Genomic DNA, 20,101 nt, shown 5'->3' on the forward strand with positions numbered 1-20,101 from the left:
TGGTTTGAGAACGACGTACCAGTACGTCCCTCAGCCGTTTATGTTTAGCTCTCAACTATACTAGTACGTCTCCCGTAGGCTAAGCGTTAACACATTCGCTACCGTCATTCAGTCGAAAAGCTACCTACAAATAAAATGTGTTAAACAGATCGACTAAATTTCCCGAATAATGTCACACATATGTGATACTACAGTTCGTAAAATAGAAAATCACCATCGTTATTTCCAACGTAATTTGATGTTTTATTTGATCTTTAGTTGAATTTCAAAGTAAAAATGAATTGTTTGGTATTAATTTAACTTTTTTAGCAAATGTTACAAGTTGCAACGAGACATCGACTTGAACGTCGATGAAAAATTTCAATGTTAGCCAAACCGTGCGAACAGACGTTTGTTCGTCCCCGATTATTTTTAGGGCTTTGTGTGGGTGGTTCGTTTGAAAGTTACACACCGTATCCGTGGTCTGTTTTCCCACGACCACGTGCATCGACTGTTCCACGGTGGACAAATCAGGAGCGGCGGGAAGTCATCCCTCGTGTGCGTCGCTCGCATACCTTTTTACGTACGAATAAATGGTCCCGGCTGTATCCTCGTAAACGTCGTGTAACTGGCTAAAATTACCAGCTCCCCGAGATGTCAAGTGCAATGTATCTTTTCTGCAACGGCATATCGGTCGCATCCGGCGATAATAACGAAAACTCGACTCGTCAACGTCGCGGACATTTTGTTGGACCAATTCCATTCTGTTCAGCTTCGCGTATTTAACCATCGATCGAGGCTGATTGTTTTCAGCCAATAATAACTTCCTCCAAAACGAATCCTAACAATGGAGAATTGGAACTTCAATTTATTCGAATGTAAATACGATCCGATCGCAATAGCTTGCGTAATTGGTCCGTTCGTATTTATAGGAATATTAAATACTCCCAATTCTCTGCTCTTCCGCTAGCCTTTAGAGAATTAAAACGTTTCTCTGCACAGAACGTGTCTACCTTATTACGTGTCGGAGATCGCGGTTCGTTATCTTTTATCCGGCGTTTTGCAATCGTTCGCGCGGTTTCGTAACCTAAATAACTTTCAATGACGTCGACGTGAAAGAGGCAGTTCGCGTGTTGTACAGGTGCGTCAAAGAAATGAAAGTGGAATTCAAAGGCGGTTCATTGGCATCGACCGTTGACATTGTTCCAAGTCCGGATACCGGATATATAGGAATAGTACGTGCACGATGGTCACGGGGGAAATCGTGACCGTGCAGCCTCGTCATTGGTTGCGTACCATCGACGATTCTCGCTCCATGGTTTCGTTATACATATTTATGGTCTCATTGTCTCATTTACGCACACGAGACACTCGTTACGCTCGTACGAGCGTGCATATTTCTGGTACGACGTCTAGACGTCTGATTTTTTGTATTTCGAAAACTTGTTGTACACCGTCTGCGCGAAGTCAAAGCAAAGATTTGCTCGGGTAAACATCCATTGTCTCGCAAACATTTAAGAAGCGACTTCAGGTAGCTCCGTTTGCACGGTAATCAAATAAAATTCCTTGCAATTTTCGGGTAGAATTATAAATAGCAACAATTTTTTAACATCGATTTTCAACGGTCCAGTATACGTGCAATATTTTAGTTTCAAGTTTGTCCAAGTATCGAGGAGTCTCGTAAGCTACGATGGAGTTTAATTTATCAAAGTTCAGGTTATCGTAGGAGCGACAATGTAGTATTTGCAACGTGACAAACCTGCGGTGGTCGACCTTGTGTATTGCACGTGAATATGCAAACAGTGTCGTGTTACAGAGGCCATCGTGGTCGAGCCATAAACGATGAATCGGTATGATGTTACTGCTGGATGCTGACGTCTGATTGAATTATTGTTCAAACGACCTGGGATTCGTCTCTCGATTGTTTCAGTCGTTTCTTTCCCATAGCATATTAAAACAAGACTCACGTAACCAGAGACGGTCGCAATTTTATTCGAGTAATAGATGCCAACGTTTGGTCCATCGAAAAGTTCTTCAGTTTTATTCGTTCAATTGCATTGTATATTTTAAATTATAATTTAACGAATAACAAATCACAGATTATCCTTTTGAATAATTTCCAAATTTACTTGCAAATGGGAGATGTTCAGAGATGGGATTCAAGCTCCTGTACGCTTCCAGGTTGGCTACCACTGTATTGAAGATCGAGTAATAATTTCCAAGAAATGTTGGTTGTTTGTTATTGCCCTTTTCCTTCTGTTTACGTTTATTACCCAAGCTGACCATGAAGTCCAGTGTCGCAGAGCTGACTCAAAGTTTGTCTTATCTGCGCAATCGTTCGATCAGAAGAAACATTTAATCGCAATATCGAATTTCTGCGAGGTCTCGCTTTGTCTCTTGGGGGACTTCGATTGACTCATCCATTAAGAGGATCGATTCACGTATCCACCGATGGATTAATTGCTACTGCGCGCCTACGCGAAAAGCAAGAAGCGTCTTGTAATTAAGAAAATGATATCACGCACGTGACGTATGGAAAATCGATCCTGTTAATGTCAGGGAAACATTCTGTTAAAAAACGCAGAGAATTAAAGAGGTTGCGAGACGCAGTTACAAGGCTTAACGAGACTTTCTTTCAATACTACACGTTTGTAGACGTACTAACGAGGCTGGTTAGCGTACGCGTTGACGCTTCACGCGAAATTAGTGCGGTCCAAAGGCGTTTCGAGTGGCTGGCACTTCGTTAACCACAAAATATGACGTATTTAGACGTCAAGAAACGTTCGTTTTGTGGTCGTTGAAATAGGAGGCTGCCGGTAGTCCTTGATCCTTCAACAGGTTCAATAAACGAGGTCGTTCCGAATGATTCACTGGGCTCGGGAGTATTTGATTCCATCAGTGTATTCCTCGAAATGGTAACAAACTGCTTCTCGTTCCAAGTAACCGACCATTCATGCTTTTATTTCGCGCCTTTCTTTGCGTCGCGTTTCAAACCGAAGATTACTTCCATCTCGAGAACGGAGACAGTAACATTTGTCACATTCATCGATAGATAAAATTTTTAAAAGTTCACTGATTCATTCGTTCGAGTGGTCGGTTCGAGATTATGGTTGGTTCTCCAACGTTCGCCAACAACCTATCCACCTACTTGCACGTACTGGCAAGTCGTGGCACTTAATTAGCGCGCGTGACCGGCCGAGATCGGTCACAAACGCGGCTTTGTTTGAGATTCGCTCGATTAAGGGGAAATCGCGGAACGAGCGTCTATCTTGAATTACGACGCTTCGTTAGCGTCGAAGAATAGCAGGTGTTGTAAATGTCTTATGTGGAACGGTGCATCGAGAGTAGGTTACTTCGGTTTGGTTCAAGGTGAATCGATTGCAGGTGCCGCTTAAGGCGAGACGAGAATGCTCCATTCTTTCGCAATTGTTTGTTGTCAATTCATGTTTCGCGAAATCACGTTCGATCTATCCTCTTCGGGCTTTCTTTACTTCGAAGTCGCTTTAAGTACATTCGTAAAGCACAATAGAATCGTCGTTCGAAGGGATTTGTTCGAATTAAAAATTAAAATTACTGGAAGACACACAATTTCTTCCGAGGCAGCCATTAACCAAATCACGAAATAATTTCATGAATTAATACATGTAATAAATATCCATACATTCATACCAACGACAATTTATAAGTAGCTTTTAATGTTCTCGAAAAAGTTGTTGTCGAGCAATGTTTTTCTTTCTCTTTTTTTCCTTTCGTCGAATCGCCAGACTGCGACGCGTCAGTGAAACTTTCAGCTTTTGCTATGCATTTTCTCTAAATGTAAATAACAAACGTATATACTTATTAACAACGCCATTAATCAAGTGTGCGTACTTTTACTGGCGAAATTAGTATGCGTGGATGTTCGCTATTGGCGCGTGCATCCACCGAGTTCGTGCTTTGACCGGATCAGAGATTGGCAGAATTTTTGATAATAAATAACGAAAATTTACGATCCACCCTGTCTATTTTTATCGAATGAACGACAGAGTTTGTCGACTTTCACTGATTACTTGAATTTTTTATCGATAATTTGCCTTGAACCGTGATCGACGCCCACGCGGAACGACGCGAGGCTGTTACGTTGTTGCGCTCACGTCAATCCTTCTCTTCGTAAAAATGTGAAGGACGTTCCCGGGTTGACGTCGATAAATTTCACGTGGGACCAGGTACCATTTTATGCAAATCGTATGCAAACAACGGTTTTCCCGCGGCGACGCGTAATCTTGGCGCGATGCAGGAAAGCAGAACGAAGAATTCGTTCTCGGAGCTCGGCGGTGACGTTTGAGAATTTATAGGAATTCGCACGTTGGTGTACCCGCGGAAAGTGTGGCAGTGCGTTCAACCTGTTGTGAAATTCACTGTGACTCGTGCGCGGGATAGTTTACCGCCAGCGGATACTAGAAACGTGTGTCGTTTTGAACGCGAGAAATAACTGTGTTGCACCGGCTGCTTCGTCGAGTCTCGAGACGCATCAGACAGATGCTGAGCGACGCCATTCCGCCAAAACGGATCGTTTACCCTATCACTTTCTCGTTTTCCACCAAAATGCTTGGAAACTACCCTTTGGAACCTCGATTTACCGACGATAATTGCCTATGGTATTGTCCATTGATTAAAACAAGAATAATGGGAATATATTCCTCATTCTTTCGAAGGGGATCATTTGATATTTATCAGGTCACTTTCTTGTGAGCGAAATCCATTGGAAAATTTTCTTGGCAACAAATGTTCGAAGACTTTCCTGTGGAGCCTCCATTTTTTAACGGTAAATGTGTGTATTTTTTTATTAATTGCTCACAGTTCTCTCTGTTAAAGCAAACGATCCAATGTTTTAAAGAATATGCATTTTATTTATTCTTTTTTGAAGGAGATGATTTAATGTTCACCTTGTTGTTTTCTCGTTTTGCTAGAAAATTTTCCATCGAATTCGTTGACGACAAATACGCGTATTCCGCGGGGGAAAAAACCTTCCGTGCGAGTAGTATTGGGTCAGACGTTTGTAGTCAGCCTTCGTAAGGTACAATTACACAACGCTGTCCACATTCTACTTGCGTGTAGAGCCATTAATTCTGTTCTTTCTTTTTCTCAGCGATAAACCGATGTATTGCATCGAGGTTTTTTAGATTTTAAAAAGAATTTATTATTTAAAATCAGCTTTTTGATCCAAGATAAATTTTCTTGTAACAAACCCTCAATTGTTTTTATAGGTATCGTAATGTACTGTTCTTAATACTTCATCGAACGCAGTCGTCATTTATTCGTAGTTATTCTATCTAGGGTACATTCAGTTATAGTTGTTATCGTGAAAGTCACTCATTACGAAAATATCGGAACGACATCGTGGACAATGTCATTTTTCTTATAATTATCATGTAATATGGTAAGTTTTTGGAATCATATGAAAAATGAAAACTGTATTGTACGACACATAAAAATCTATACTGCTTATGTATTTAAATTGAGTATAAACTGCATTCTGTTGAAATTGGGAATAATGTCATTTAATATACTTCGTTGTCCTTGCTGGCATCCTGCCAGATTCTTAGAAGTATCTTTACAAGACTATGTTGGAATTGCATGATTTATTTCCTTTAATATTGGATAAATGTTTGCAATTCTTTTCCAAATACCAAAAATTGGGCTTATGTAACGTTTCAAGAACGATTTTGTAGGAAAAGAAAGAAACCAGAACAAACTAGCGAGTAATTGGAAAAACGATTATTTCTCGTAATCGAACAACATCCTGCGGGTAAGTTATGGTGTTAATTAAGTGCGAGGAAAGTGAAACATAAACGTAAGTTAAGTCGGGAAGCAAAGGAAAAAGAATTCGAAATCTCACTTTCTGATCTAACTTCGCTTTTCCCGCGTTTAATCAACGCCATAACTTGTCCACACCTTAGATCCTGTTCGATTAAAATCTAACCAAAGTTCTTCTTATTAGGTTCACAGCTAGAGCACGAAACTGGGATTTTGCCAGAAAGATACGAATTTATTCGATGAAATAGTAAATTTCCAAAATTTCATAAATCCTCTCTGTACGTTTCCACACGCTTGGTGGGACATATTTGTCCACCGATTTAGAAGCTCGACCCAAAAATAAAAAATCAATAAATTGTATACGCTAGTCGGTTTAATTATCTCAGAAAAATTTTTTTTAATACCAAAAGGGGTGCATCTGTTCGGTAGATTTAAATAGTACTATAATACAGGTCCGTGTAAATCGTCGAGTGCGTTGCATTTTGTTCCAATTCGGGACGAAGCGAATCCGCCGTAAAATTTCCTCGAATGCGCGTTTCACTCGGCACAGCTGATCGAGGGTCCGCGGTGCACACGCGAAGGGAACAACGTCGCGGGAAACGAAGTCAGCCTCTGATAGGCCGCGATACGCTTTGTTATTACGAGCGGAGCGAGTGATTCGACGGGCAGTCGTGTCTAATGCCGCTGGCGGGCGAAATCGTGGCCGTCGCTTGGCTCCCTCGATACTCCACGTCGGGCTTCCTCGGTAGCAGCATCGTTCCCTGCAGCCGCGACGCAGTGTGCACGTCGCGATCCTCGGATTCCGTTCGGTCCTCGATCGTGCTCCCCTAAATAAGACGCGAGCAATTCGAATTCCACGACTTCCCGAGCGGTCAAATCGCCACGTGACCGTGGAACGATCCCCGTCAGAGTTTCGTTCGGTGTTCGCGGGTCCGCATAGTAGACGCAGTGGTGGCCACGTCGCGATCGGAACGCGAACCGATATCGGTGTTCGTCGATCGTGCATCGCGTGGAAGCCTGAGATGAAACAGTGAGCCTCGAATTCGTTCGAGATTTTTGGTGAATTGTCCACTGGTGGAACGATGATTTATCACAAGCCAACGGTACCGCGATTCCGCATCGCGGAGCGCGTCAGCGTCGCCCCCAACAATCGGCCGATTTATACCAAACAGAACAGCCACGGTAGCACGTGCAGCTTGAAGAGCGCCGGGACCACGCCGCCTTGCGTCAATCGGTACGCCAGATATTAATCTTTCGACGCTCTGATTCGAACGAACAGATCGAACATCGGAGATCGTTGCTCCCGAATACGCGGCTGAGAGTTAACTTGGGACCTTTTGCTTGAAATTAACGTAACTGGACCAAAAAGTGCTCCCAAAATTCACGACTTTGGTCGTCCTGTTATTTACTATTTTCACATTTTATTTCTCGTTTCGCGAGATATGGAAAGTTATTCGAGAATTATTAATTGGAGTTCCAACTATGTACGCTTGCAACAATGATGAATACATAGAGCTGGGAATACGAGAGCTGGATATAAACGGTTGTTTCCTTTTACTTCATTCAGAAACTTCCCACTATCGGTTATGTTTTATTTTCTTTGAGAGAACTTTTCTTTTTTTTACCAAGGATTTTTACATACGAATGGACAGTTCTACCGTAGCACCGTCACGGCGGTTCGGTATCGTTCGTTTAAAATGCGACGCTGAATTATGAACAGTTTCCGCTTTCGGTTCCCGTCAGGCGACTGACACGCGTGCTGATTTTCAGACCGACGACCATCCACGAAAATCACGCGAGACGGTACGCCATTAAATCTGTTAACGTCCAGTCCTCGATTAAATAAATTTAATACGCGTTTGGGCAATAGTTTTAAACTTGAATAAATTTAATCGACGCGACGAAGCATTTGGAGCGAATATTGTGCATTTAAACTTTATTCGTTTGTTAAACAGTGAAAAATTTTTATCTTCGCTTGGAACAAAGCGATAACCTGGCCCAGTTACGAGACTCTGTGTATTTAACGTTCTCGACCTACCTCGATGTCTTCTTCGGAATAACATGTGTTTATCCGCAATAGAAATAGGAAACAATACAATGTTTGGTTTATACAATTTCGGAATTTATACGCAGAATGTTTGTTTTCAATGACAATGTGAATTATACAATAGTGGACAAGTTTGAGATTCCTTGTAATTGATTCTCGAGCTCTCTTCAAAATTTAATTCGAGTGTTTTTAGCTCTCCTCAAGAAAAAAATATTCTTCCAAATTGAAAGGATAGAAACTAGTTCTATTTAGCCCAGAGTCATAATGTAATAAATACAATACGAAGGGCGTCGCGAGACGACCAATTTATTTGACAGTCGGAGCAACGACATATATTGAAATACGGCGATAAAAAATATTACACGGCGTCGTGACGCCGCGAGATTTCATATAACGGAACACAGGGCTCGAAAATCGAGCGTCGGTTCTATAGAAACCGTTCGACACTGACTTGGAAAACGTCGGTAAATCGCGCGACTGTCGAAAGATATAAAAAACAGAACAAAAAATAGAAAACAGAACACGTATTGAATTCCACGGCGTTGTTCTGTAAACACGTGATACCGCTCCGGTCGTAAATATTTCCAGACAGTCGGCTGGAAATTTCTCTGCGAATTTTTGTACGCTCGTAATTTCAACATCGCCAAAGAAATGCAAAATTTGATGTGTGTAACGCTGCCTTCGTAACTTTCTAACGAGGGAACAGCGTTCGAGAAACTCGAAACATCGTGTACTTGGAAAATTATTCTGCTTAAACGTGGATATTACCACGGAATTACAAATTTCGAATCAGAATTTCGAGTCATCTATTTTACTTCAGATTGAAGATACGAGTTTTCAAACGTGTTCGCATTCTCTCAATTTTCTCGAAATTAATTATTCCCTCATGTTCTACAATATATATTTTCACTCGTGTCCCATATTTATAAAACATCCAAAATAAAAACAATTGGAAGTCTAAAAATGCAAGATCCGAAAGTGTCAATGTTTCACAAAGCAAATTTACTTGAATTTGTTTCCATGTTGTGCATCTTGCAAATTAGATGTATTTATGTTAAGTAATGTTACACTGACTGTATTTGTTACGGAATGAGACAAAGATTGCATCCGTTCTGCGGCCACAAAGGACGCTGGAATATCTTGTTTCCATAAATCACGTCTCGCTTGAATAATGACTAGTGCCTCGAGTGACCTTTCTAACCCCATCGTCCCTTCCGGATGATATTCCGATGGAAATCTTGATTGTCGGTGGCCCTCTAAACATTCGCCAACTTGGGGTCGACGATAAGCTTAGACGTGAAATGGTAGTTTCAAAATCGACGTAGAAATTTGACGTAACTACTACGTGCAACGATTCGACGTTGTTGATTTTGCAGAATTAGCGTGCAATTACGCAGAATGGGCGATGCTCGATCATAATTTAGAGATCTGCCCGTTACTTGGGAACTGATCGTTCATTTTCTTCCGTGATTGCAGCATGAAGCAACCCTTGGGAAGCAAAGGACCCTCGCCTGTTCATATGGGTACGCCAGTTCGATCGGGCATCCAATCCCCGAAGCCTACCGTCAATGGATCCGATTCGGCGGCGTAAGTATCCTAATTTTATCATATTCATCATGTTTTAACCCACGAATGAAACACGATACAGTTCACGAGTAAATGTTCAACCATTCGATCGAATAAATCGCTATGCGTTGATTAGCAATTTGTATTTGAAAAATGTTGATTATCGAGGTTTCCAAGAAACGTTGTGTATTTAATTGCGTGTTTAATTGCAGGCGACAGAACTCAACGTTGACGACAACCTACGATTCCAGAACGCAGGAGAGTCACTACGATGTCGTCAAGCCGTTGAAGGTAAGTCAATAAAATGCGATTATGATTATTACGCTCGGTCTACAATGCTCTGAAATAGCTCTTCGTTCGTCGGTGCTTTAAAATTTTCTCGTATTTATTTTTCCCGCGAACGATGATACGGTCGCGATTAAATTATGATCGACGTGCAAACAACGCTGATAAATCGTACGATGTAACTTCACGCCAAGCTGAAACGAGTTTGAAATCCCGACGAAATTTTATTGTCGATTTCATAACGCGAGAAATAATCGCTGGATTCGTTAGTCGAATTCGCGGTGCAATAAATCGTTCATGTTTATTAATGGCGACCTCAACACGGTCGATCGCGTAAAAAAGTCAGCAGGAAATCGTCGGTGACGATTTTTAACCGCAGGAAAGGTGCCCGCAAATAGCATTTTGATCATCGTGAAAGAATCGAATTAACGTCCAACTTTCTATCCACCTTTCCTTATTTCCATAGACGCTCTTATAAACCCGTGACCCGTTTAAACTTGCAATGCGTCGGAGAAACTGGCTCACCAACAATTTTCACGAATCGTTGCAACAGTTGCACACGGATCCCTTCCGTCTTCCCTCGTCGCGATAAACCAGTAATTTCGATATACTTTCCAAAAAGTGTAACCGCGTTCAAACGTTCGTAAAAAACGTCGCAGCTTTCCGTTACCGGACGGTCAACTTTTTCAAACTGTTCCGCGCAAATGTCATGCCAATTTACCACGCTGTCCGTCGTGGCAAATTAATACGTGATACGACGGTGAAAGTAATATCTAAGTCGATTAAAGTTTGCAAAATTATCCGACGGGCGTAGAAAAACCGCGTCCGCGCATAAATGAAATTTAACGGTCTTTTTTATTAACGATTTTTTTTTCAACGTTGGGTAGAAATTAGGAAGGAAAGTCGGCGAATTACGAGCGTAAACGAAAAGGCTTTTCACATTTTGTTTATTCTTCGTATAATCGCGTGAAAAATTTTCGTTCATTTTTAGATCATCGTCGATTTTCTCTTTTTCTTTTTTGTCAGAACTTTTACCGACCATAAATTTCTCGACGATGAAAAACGGTGGTTCGGTATCTGGACCGACGCCGGCTTCAATTCCCGTAATCATCGATTGGTTAATCGTCGAATTGCCAATTAAACGGTCTAATCGACGCAATTAGCAGTTGATCGCATAACTCGTCCCTTCTCCGCTCTTGTCTTCGTTCGACTGTGTCGAATCCTTTTCCGGAAAGTCCGTGATGCAACCAGAGACATATCAAACGCGCGGAAAACTTCGATGGATGTTTATCGCGGGGACGTAATGTTTCCGTTCGCGGATAAAACGTTCCAAAAGAAAACGTTGATAACGTTTTAACGAGACAATTCAGTGTCGAAGCAACGAAACTTTGCGCGCTCGTTGGAATAATTGTTCGACTCTCGAATCTGTTCCCCGCGAAACGTCCGGTTGCGTCACTCTTTGGTCAACAAAGAGGCCTTCCTTTCGTGTCGAATAGATCAGATAAGTTATGATGCAGATCTGGGTTAGGCGATTTATATTTGTAATTTTTAATTCCGTACATCGAACAATTTCCAAGAACGTTTCGTTGTTTCGAGCGCGGGATTATTCTTTTCAAAGCTGTTTGGCGAAACGAGATAACGTCATCGTGCATTCAAAACGAAACAACGGGCATTTCAAAGTGTTTGGGGTCCAAAATTCTCGCAGACGCGCGTCAGAAATAATATCAGCGAGAGATGGAGAGGGCTTTGTCTGTTATACGCTTGGAAAATACGATTTTCTGTGCAAAATCTGTCTCTGGGAGGTTTAACACCAGAGATCACGTGACTGAAAATTTTGCATCTGTTTATTCATTTTATGGCACGAATATTGTTATGGAACTATATCATAGTAAATAAAAAATATATAGTTGACATATTTCTAGCAAAGAGTAATTGATAACACGGAAGTGGAGTCGCTACGAATCTCGAGTAGGCTCAGCTTCAGAGCAAAAATATTGTAATCTAATTTTTGTTTTAAATTTGTTCATATATTTCCAGTAGTCTATATCGATCTAAAATTTTGTTTAAAAAAGTATCCACGTATTTGTCGCTGGCTCGAGTCTTTGGAGAACGAATTGGAGAACGGTCCCACATCACGTTGAATTAGTCACCGTGATTCTAGGAGCGTCATCCGCGATGTTAATACGATCCGATTATGCAACGCAATCATTTCGTAGAACTGCAGCATGATCGACCAGGTGTTCCGAAGCGCACGGATGCGACTTCGATCCGATTTCATGTCCCCGGTACGTGATCGCCACGATCGCCAACAGCTGTTGGCAGTGTTGTCTGTCTTTGGGCGTGCTAATGAGTCAATGGGTCACGGCCTGTTTTGTCCCTTTCCAGCTTCGCGAACTAGTCCATCGATCCATACAAGATTTGCTTTTGAGAGCAGAAATGTTGCGACATCCGCGGACGCGCGTATCTCTACGTACTACGTGAGGAATAAATCTATGTTTCGTAGGTGTCGGATACGTATTGGTAACACACGGTTATCCGTTTCCTCTTTTTCGATACTCGAAGAACAGAGTGTCGAGTATAAATCTCCAGGTACACCCTATGGAGTTACTGTTAACATCAAATTCAAAATCTGCGTTTTTACGATGTTCTTAGAATTTTTTATATTTTCAGAAGTGTTAGCTGATTAAGTCTGTTTTCATTTCATTTTTTCTGTTACACAATTTTGTCTTCTGTATAATTTCATATTCGTAGATTTTGTAATACGTAACGTATATCATAGATAGAAGCTTACAGAAAATATTCACGTGGTCGCATTAATATTCTGTTGGTAAACATCAATCAATCGTACAACAGCGTAGATTCTTAGCCTACATTGATCGTTCATACCATGTTAGGACGGTGTATGCAAATTTGTGTTAGCGACTGTAGCTCGTGCCAGGTTTGATTAACAATTCTTATTCATTGTCGTCGTTTTCGCCGGTGGTTAGCGTTGCGTTGTTTGAGACAATACTCTTCCTGAAGCCTGTGTCATAATTAATCCGCCAACTGCGCGCAAACTGTATCAACTTTCAGACAATATTCGTATTATGTAACATACTCTTCAACGTTTCTTGAATTTTAAAAAGAAGCATGAGTAAGGTAATGATACTTCGGATAATCGAGGACTCCCCGAGTGAAATATACCCACTTTTCAGCGACCAGTTTTTCATATTCTTTTTTTTTTTGTTATTGCGTGCGGAATGTTGCAAATTAACCGTGTTGGTAAACTCCTGAAAAGGTCCGAGCGCCTACACACGAAATTCTAATGCTAGTTCTCGGGCGTCGTTGGATCATGTTGCGCGATGACGCAGTTGAGAGATGCAAATCGATGCAAACTTGCGCATCGATGCGCCTTTGCCTCGCACAATTAAGAAGACGCATCATGGTGCAAACGAAAATGGTCGTTCCGCGTGGGCGAGCATAGTTTTCCGAGATTTTTGTCGCGCGGCGTAATTGGTCACGATTCTGTGACAAATTCTGTTTTTAATATTAATGACCGTCCTATGATGTAATCGGAAGAAAAAAATCTCGAGGGAATTATACTGGTTCACTATATACATATTCATACGACTGATACGAACGTAATTCATATTTACGAGCCATGATATTAATCTAAATAGACTAGCTTAATTACGGTAAGATTCAATTTATCGTACTCTAAACCAGAAATGGGCAACATTTTATTCGAACAATAGATGAGAAACATTTTTATTTTTATTAATTTAAATTTACCAAATATATTTTGATGTAAAGGTAGGTTTTGTAGAATAGTATTCTGTCTTCGTTGGCAAGTTGACTTAAAATTTTATTCGATTTAAGTAGAATATATTTTCGAGCTTGTAATTTTTGGAAAATTTAATAATCTCGTAATTTATTCGCTGGATAGTCGTTTTCTTTGCATTCTTATCGGAGAATTAACGCAATTGTCACGGTGTGTACCGCTAGAAACTCGACACCTGCGAGCGTGTCACTTTTCCGAAAGGGTACACCTTTTCCTAGTAGAACTAAAAGCGTGATACACCTTCGTCCGTCAAGGTGAACTGGAATCGACATGTGGGTGTCGAAGAGTCGCCTAGTAACTTAATAATGCCACGTGCGAGTTATTACACGCTCTGACGTACAATTATATTTGCGAAAAATTAAATAAGATTCGTAAAAATTGAAGGCAGGTTTTATAATATTCACAGAATCTATTTCGTTTATTTATTATATTGTCCGCGTATTGTACGCGATGCAAGTAGAGTGCACAAAGATCGTGGAAGAGAACTGCAGCTCCATCTCGTTGCACTCGCTGAAGTTAGCAAGCACCGAGGAATATCAGTACCAAAGACGAAGTACAGAGTAAACATTTCATCACAGATGTGGTACAGAATAGAAATTTTACTTTGTGTCTTTTTGACAAATAAGCAGTGGTGACTGAAGTAAAATAAGACAGTAAAAATATTATTTATTCGATAATTGCTTGTCAGAGTGCAGAGATTAATTTTTCGACGGCCGAATTAACTGCCTAGTCGATGTTGTACCCTACCATCCTGTTCCCCCCACCATAAAGTATACGCAGACCCTGTTGTCGAAAATTTCATTCTACCTGAAGCATCCGAGACGGATGGATCTCCGCGTTTGGGTCCTGTTCTGGCGCCCTGACCACTCGAGCACCATTACCGACGACTGGTGACCACTAGTTGACCAGTACTGACCACTAGTTGACCGACACTGACCACCAGTTGACCAAAACAGACCACTAGTTGACCAGAGCTGACCACTTGTGACCGGCGCTGAGATCAAGTGAGAACTATTTAAATCTTGAACACTTTCCATTGTTTTTTTAATTCCAAATTTTAGTTTGCATAGTCGTCCATTAGTACCTATTCTATTAGCATGGATACTTTCTTTAGTTCCTAGTAAAAGAATTTTTAATTTACCGTGTATCATTTTATGTACAATATTGTATTACTTTGTTGCATTATATATTTGATCTTGTTTTTCGGGTCGAGGTTCGTCTTGAAATGACCTTCATTAAATTTAAATCGATGATCCTGTAGAGTAATATTTTACTAGATAGGTTGTTCCACGTCTTAAATATTTTCGTAAAACAGTACGGCTCGAATCCACTGTTTCTTATGGTTGTCTGTGACTCACTGACGTTTTCGCTCCTAAATAGCGACGAGCAATAAACAATTTTTTCCCCTTTTGTACGTCCGCTAAAGGCGGAGCCTTCTCTAACCACAAAAAATATACCAATGATTTCATCGTAGTACTGAGAATACGGGTTTGTTTGTAAAGGTTGAAAAGTTAAATATAGAATGAAGCCACAAATTCGACACTTTCAGTATTTAATACTATGCCACAACTCAGAGAAGCAAAGCTCTTATTTAGGTAAAGAATTTTGTATAATAAAGAAGTATACAAGATTTTAATCGTCACTTTTAGACCAAAAATTGGAATTTGAATTATGAGATTAAATATTTTATCCAATACAATTCTGTCCATCACATAAATGTTATAATAATCAACAATACGTAATCCACTCTGTAACGGAGTATGTTCAAGTAATTATTGGACAATGATACTGTCAACATGATTAATCATCCGCTTCGTCACTGATAGTCGTAGATATCATTGCTGGTAATCGACTAATCAACAATTTAGATTGCAATTACGTTACGAAAAATAATAAAATCATTATCGTTTAATAGCCGGTCAATGTTTCATTCTTTGTTACGTGTATATCGTAAATCTATACAGAGCAAAGTACACGGTTATTTTTGCAATTCATTGAACTAAAAATAATAAAATCATTTTATCAAAATCTGATAAATCTTACTGGTTGGTTGAGAAGACTCGACAAACTTCATCGTTCGACGTTTTCACTCGCGACCAGAGTCTTCTCAAGGAATTTTATTTACACAGGTGTGCAAGGATATACCAGAATATAAAAAAAGTAAACATAAATTTGTAACCGTTAACAAAGAAACCCAGATAAATACTACTTTCGATGCGTTTCGACAATTGGAAAAGGAGTCTGTGATCCATCTTGCTCGCACGAAAGAATAATCAATAATCTTGTCTTCTTCGGACACTAAATTCAAGCATGAAACGATATTTCATAGAAAATTCGTGTCACGAGTCACGGTCGTGTAGGTCCCTGAAATATAAAACATCGATAACATTCTGTCCCTTCAAAGGAAACACGGAACGACGCATATTGAATTTTAAAAACCCTCGGTCCTATGGCATTTCTAGTTTAAAGAGTGAATGATGTTTCGTTCAAAATTCTATCCACCAACAACTGCGATCTCTACGAGTGAAATATAAAATTTCCGACAAAATTCTATTTCGTAAAAGAAAAGACAGAACGATACAATATCGAATTTTGAAAAACAATTCGATATTTGAAATTAAATCCTATCCGATGGATATTAAATTTTCACTTGAAGCTCCAGAAGACAATTCATATAATAGCCAATAATAACAACTGCCTTTAGAATCTAATTAGTCTGAAATACGAAGCTCCAATTTTGTTTATTTTTGATGTCTCAAAAATTCACATATTTGCATCTCTGTCTCAAAGGGAACACGAAGTGCAAAATGTTTGAAAGTGGTATTCGAGGTATCGAAACGTGGAAATCGATGTCGACGATAGTGGGAACGCGTCGTGCGCGGGAGATAGGCCATAAACAGAGAAAAGTGTAGCTCACAATGGCAAAGTAAGTTGGCACTCGACCCGATTACGCCGGACGTCAGGGTCGTGTCGATGTTCACCCGCAGTTTTGCGCGACAAACCCATAAGGTTTGACCTAATATGGAGACTTGGACTTTGCGAATGCCACTGCTCTGGTGGGGATCCGTATGGAGAGCTCCTTTGAGGCCTTCGGGTCTCTCTCCTCACGGAGTCCCCCAGTACCTCACCGGACGTGTGTTACGCCGCACACGCGTTTCCATGTAACCACGATTACGTTTCCGTTCCGTGAACCGTCCGTGATTTTAACGGGACACGTCTCTACCAGCCTTCGTATAGGGTGGTTAGTGAATTCCTCTGTGCCATCTGTCAGTGACGATACCTGTTGGATACGTTTCTATTTTGTTTTCGTTCGCTGAAACGTCCGTAGACGCGACGTTATCGTAAACAACAGATAAGAACTCTATCGACGTTCGCGATCGTCGAGCCGAGCACCTTGGCTCGCGTCTCTCGACGATTTCTACAGTGTAACGTCTCGCCTCGAATCTCGTACAACTCTGTAGTTGCTCCTGAAAAATAGCTAGGAATAGCTAGAAATTCGATGATAGTGCGTCGTTGAATCCAAGTGTGAAATAACCTAACAAAGAAGTAAACATGTCGACGTCCACGCATCAGCAAGCAGCTATACGTCGACTGGAGGCCCTCTTCAGGGACGTGAAGCTGGATCATCAACAGAACAACTCTGAGATAGTCAAAGTGGAGATAGACTCGAGCTGTTGCGATATTCACGGTAGGCACGCGAAGGAAAATTGCTGGAATCGCAGGGGATCCGTGGGGAACGCGCAACAGACGAGGAGGGATTCCCTGAGTCGTCGAGACAATCATTTGGGAACATCGCCCAGCAGACGAGGATCCCTTGGACTGCCCATGTCCCCGCCGAGGAAGGAGCTGCACCCATCGAGCTTTCCAAACACTCTGAGGAAGAATCCTTTGGGTGCGTCGATGGGGGCCATAAACCACGCGAAAAGGGACGTTTACTCGAACACCATGGGTAACTTGGCGCTGAAAAGGGAGCCCATAGGTCGATCGATGGGTTGTTTGAAGAAGGACATAGTCTCGAATTACAATTCACCGTTGAGACGGGACTACGTGGCGAAGTCTATGTCGAGTCTTCAGAGACCCAGCTCGCGACGCGAAGCCAACAATTTGTCCAGCCTTTTTGCGACCTCTCCAGCCTCCCAGGCGGTGCTGAAGACTGGTCTGTGCTCGTCGAGCAGCGATCTGAAGGCGAAAAGCACGTCCAACCTGAAGAGCTGCATGGCCGGGTCCAGCGGCAATCTCAGAGGCAACTTGAACGTGACATTGAGCACCGACCTTTCGATGGGCTCGAACGGGAACCTCAGGAAAGACAAGCTCGGTATACCTGTTTCCGGCAGAAGAGGATCCTACGACAGAAGAAGACTCTCCACGGACTCGTTGGATAATACGAAGAGAAACTCGTGGGATCCAGGTCGCAGAGGCTCCTCCGGATCATCGGGAGGATGGGACGATCCTATTTGGGAGGAGGGAACGTTCGACGCGGGCGTCGATCAGGTAAAAATATTATTTAGATCGCCTGGAGTTTGCGCCAACTTTCATTCCGAAGATACTTTTCAAATTCAATTACGAGTTTTTATCTTATTTTTATTCGTACGTCAGGACATAGAAAAACACTTCGTGCAACGTTCCATTACTATTTATGACTACATTTGCGTGTACGATAAATGTAGAACTGTATACACAAATGTATACACAATCATAATTTCCGTTTGAGGATTTCTGTAATCAGGTATATCAAAAATAACATGGATATTAGTAGCTACCTGTGCCAAACGTAAAAAACTTGTCCTTTACTAGCACCGGAGTGAGTCATCTTCAGGATCATTCGTTTTGTTTATCGACCAGGCGCGGGCAGATTTAATTATTAAAAATTGGAGATGCCTGGAAATGCTAATGTTACATTTGCTTTATAAATACTATGTTGTCATTATGATGCAATATAGTTGTGTACAGTGTATAATTCTCCAATCGGTAGACGTCAGATGCTTAAAAATGATGATCCGTTAATATTAAACCATACTGCATTAATACGAAAACTGCTACAGAAGGGAATTATGTACATAAATGTAGTTAGAATTTATATTTATGATAGATTTATCAGTAAGATCTTCCGTGCCGGATAATGAACACAGGTCTTTTGAGTTTTCTACCGTAAAATTAATGAACGGTAATAAATAATTTTTGAGATGCTCTTGGCAAACATCAGCGAGAGAACTGTGTCTATTCCTTGCTTCCTCGTTTATTGCATTTCATTCTTATATTGAACAATCTCTCGTTGCAGAGTTGCAGATTTTATTATTCCATTGTTGAAGCAATTTTAGAAGCAGCGATTGTTTCACACTGTGTTACTCAAACCGTAATTAAAAACGCGTTAGTTTCGAGCACAAATATGCAAGTAAACAAAACGCTCGAGAGGACGTTAACCACTGGATTAATAACATCCACGTTTCGAATTTATTTTAAACGAGAATCGACGGCGACGTTAAATCCGTCTGTCGGAAATACTAGCAGACTTTAGACACCATCTAGGGTCTGCACAGAATTTACAGTTCCTTCCGTAAAGGTGCGTTCAGCCAACCGTGGGAACGTATTGAACAGTCCACAAAGTGTCACCGATCGCCGGCTTAAATTTATCGGCGACGGAATTTCATGTTCGATCCTCGGGGACGTGTTTTCGAAAAATTTCCAAACGAATCGGTCGATGCAATTGGCGAGAGTTAGGAACGATCGCGATACTTTCTTTTCCCGTCGGTTATGTCGGCTGAATTTCACGGAAGCGTCGATTTACGACGATGGTCGAAAGCATTCGAGGTGCTTTGCACGTGGCGCCGGGTACATGCAAAGTGTTAGCGTACTTACGTCATCGACGTGCCTTGCACGGTATGGAATATGCTGTACGCCGTTAGTCATCGACTGATTATGAAAGCATCAACCGCCGCTGTGGATACGCGCTTTCGATCTCGTTAATCCCCGCACGTTGATCATTAAGAACACGTAAAAACCTAAACGTTCTGTACTCGTTCATGGGAGAATGAAATTAGTAGAAATCGTCAGTATACCTTCCTTCGAACGATTTATCGCTCCCCAAAGAATCCACTTTGAAGACACTGGAGCAACGCGTATTAAATTTTCAAATTCAATTTATTCTTGATCATCCCCCTTCTCGGTATTATTCTGTATATTATGACGATATATTTTCGTTAAAAATGTTACGAAGATTTACAAAGGACGTGCCATCTTGCATATAAAAGATTGGATATTCGTTCCAGAGATGCAATTGCTCTTTTGCTTCTCCCTAGGTACTCCACTGTCATCATTATTCTAGTCGTTCGTTGCCATTTTGCACGCAATAAATTTCGCCAGTGGCGTTTCTAGGAAAAGTCGTCACAGCTATTTACGACATCATTCACGTCGTCGATTAGTAAATGTTTGTATTCCTATTTCGTAGGCCTCTCGATGCGTTTCGCTCGGACGCGAACACGACTCATCGCCTAAATTTATTCCAGGCGACGAGTCGAAAATCGTGGCTCTCCTAATTTTTAGAATCCGAAAGCGGACTAGAAAGAAAGTTATTTCGTTCGATGCTCGTATCGTCGAATCATTGATAGTTC

General features: G+C 41.2%; 1 protein-coding gene across 3 annotated transcripts in view; it reads left to right on the plus strand.

Moving 5' to 3' along the window:
• The window catches only part of LOC122395420 (WD repeat-containing protein 47), a 99,721-nt gene that overhangs the window by 35,084 nt on the left and 44,536 nt on the right, over positions 1 to 20,101 (plus strand). Inside the window, exons 1-3 of one of the 3 annotated variants that reach the window (XM_043392982.1) lie at positions 6,464 to 7,009; positions 9,299 to 9,409; positions 9,601 to 9,679. In XM_043392982.1, coding sequence (XP_043248917.1) covers positions 6,858 to 7,009; positions 9,299 to 9,409; positions 9,601 to 9,679 — 342 coding nt within the window. In that variant the 5' untranslated portion in view covers positions 6,464 to 6,857. Of the gene's footprint in view, positions 1 to 6,463; positions 7,010 to 9,298; positions 9,410 to 9,600; positions 9,680 to 16,321; positions 17,985 to 20,101 lie in introns of those variants that run through there. The other 2 variants (XM_043392979.1, XM_043392980.1) reach the window with 2 other exon arrangements.

The sequence above is a fragment of the Colletes gigas genome, unplaced genomic scaffold, assembly GCF_013123115.1.
Source record: "Colletes gigas isolate AHSC1104 unplaced genomic scaffold, ASM1312311v1 Colletes_gigas_Sc00005, whole genome shotgun sequence".
Classification (NCBI taxonomy): Eukaryota; Metazoa; Arthropoda; class Insecta; order Hymenoptera; family Colletidae; genus Colletes; species Colletes gigas.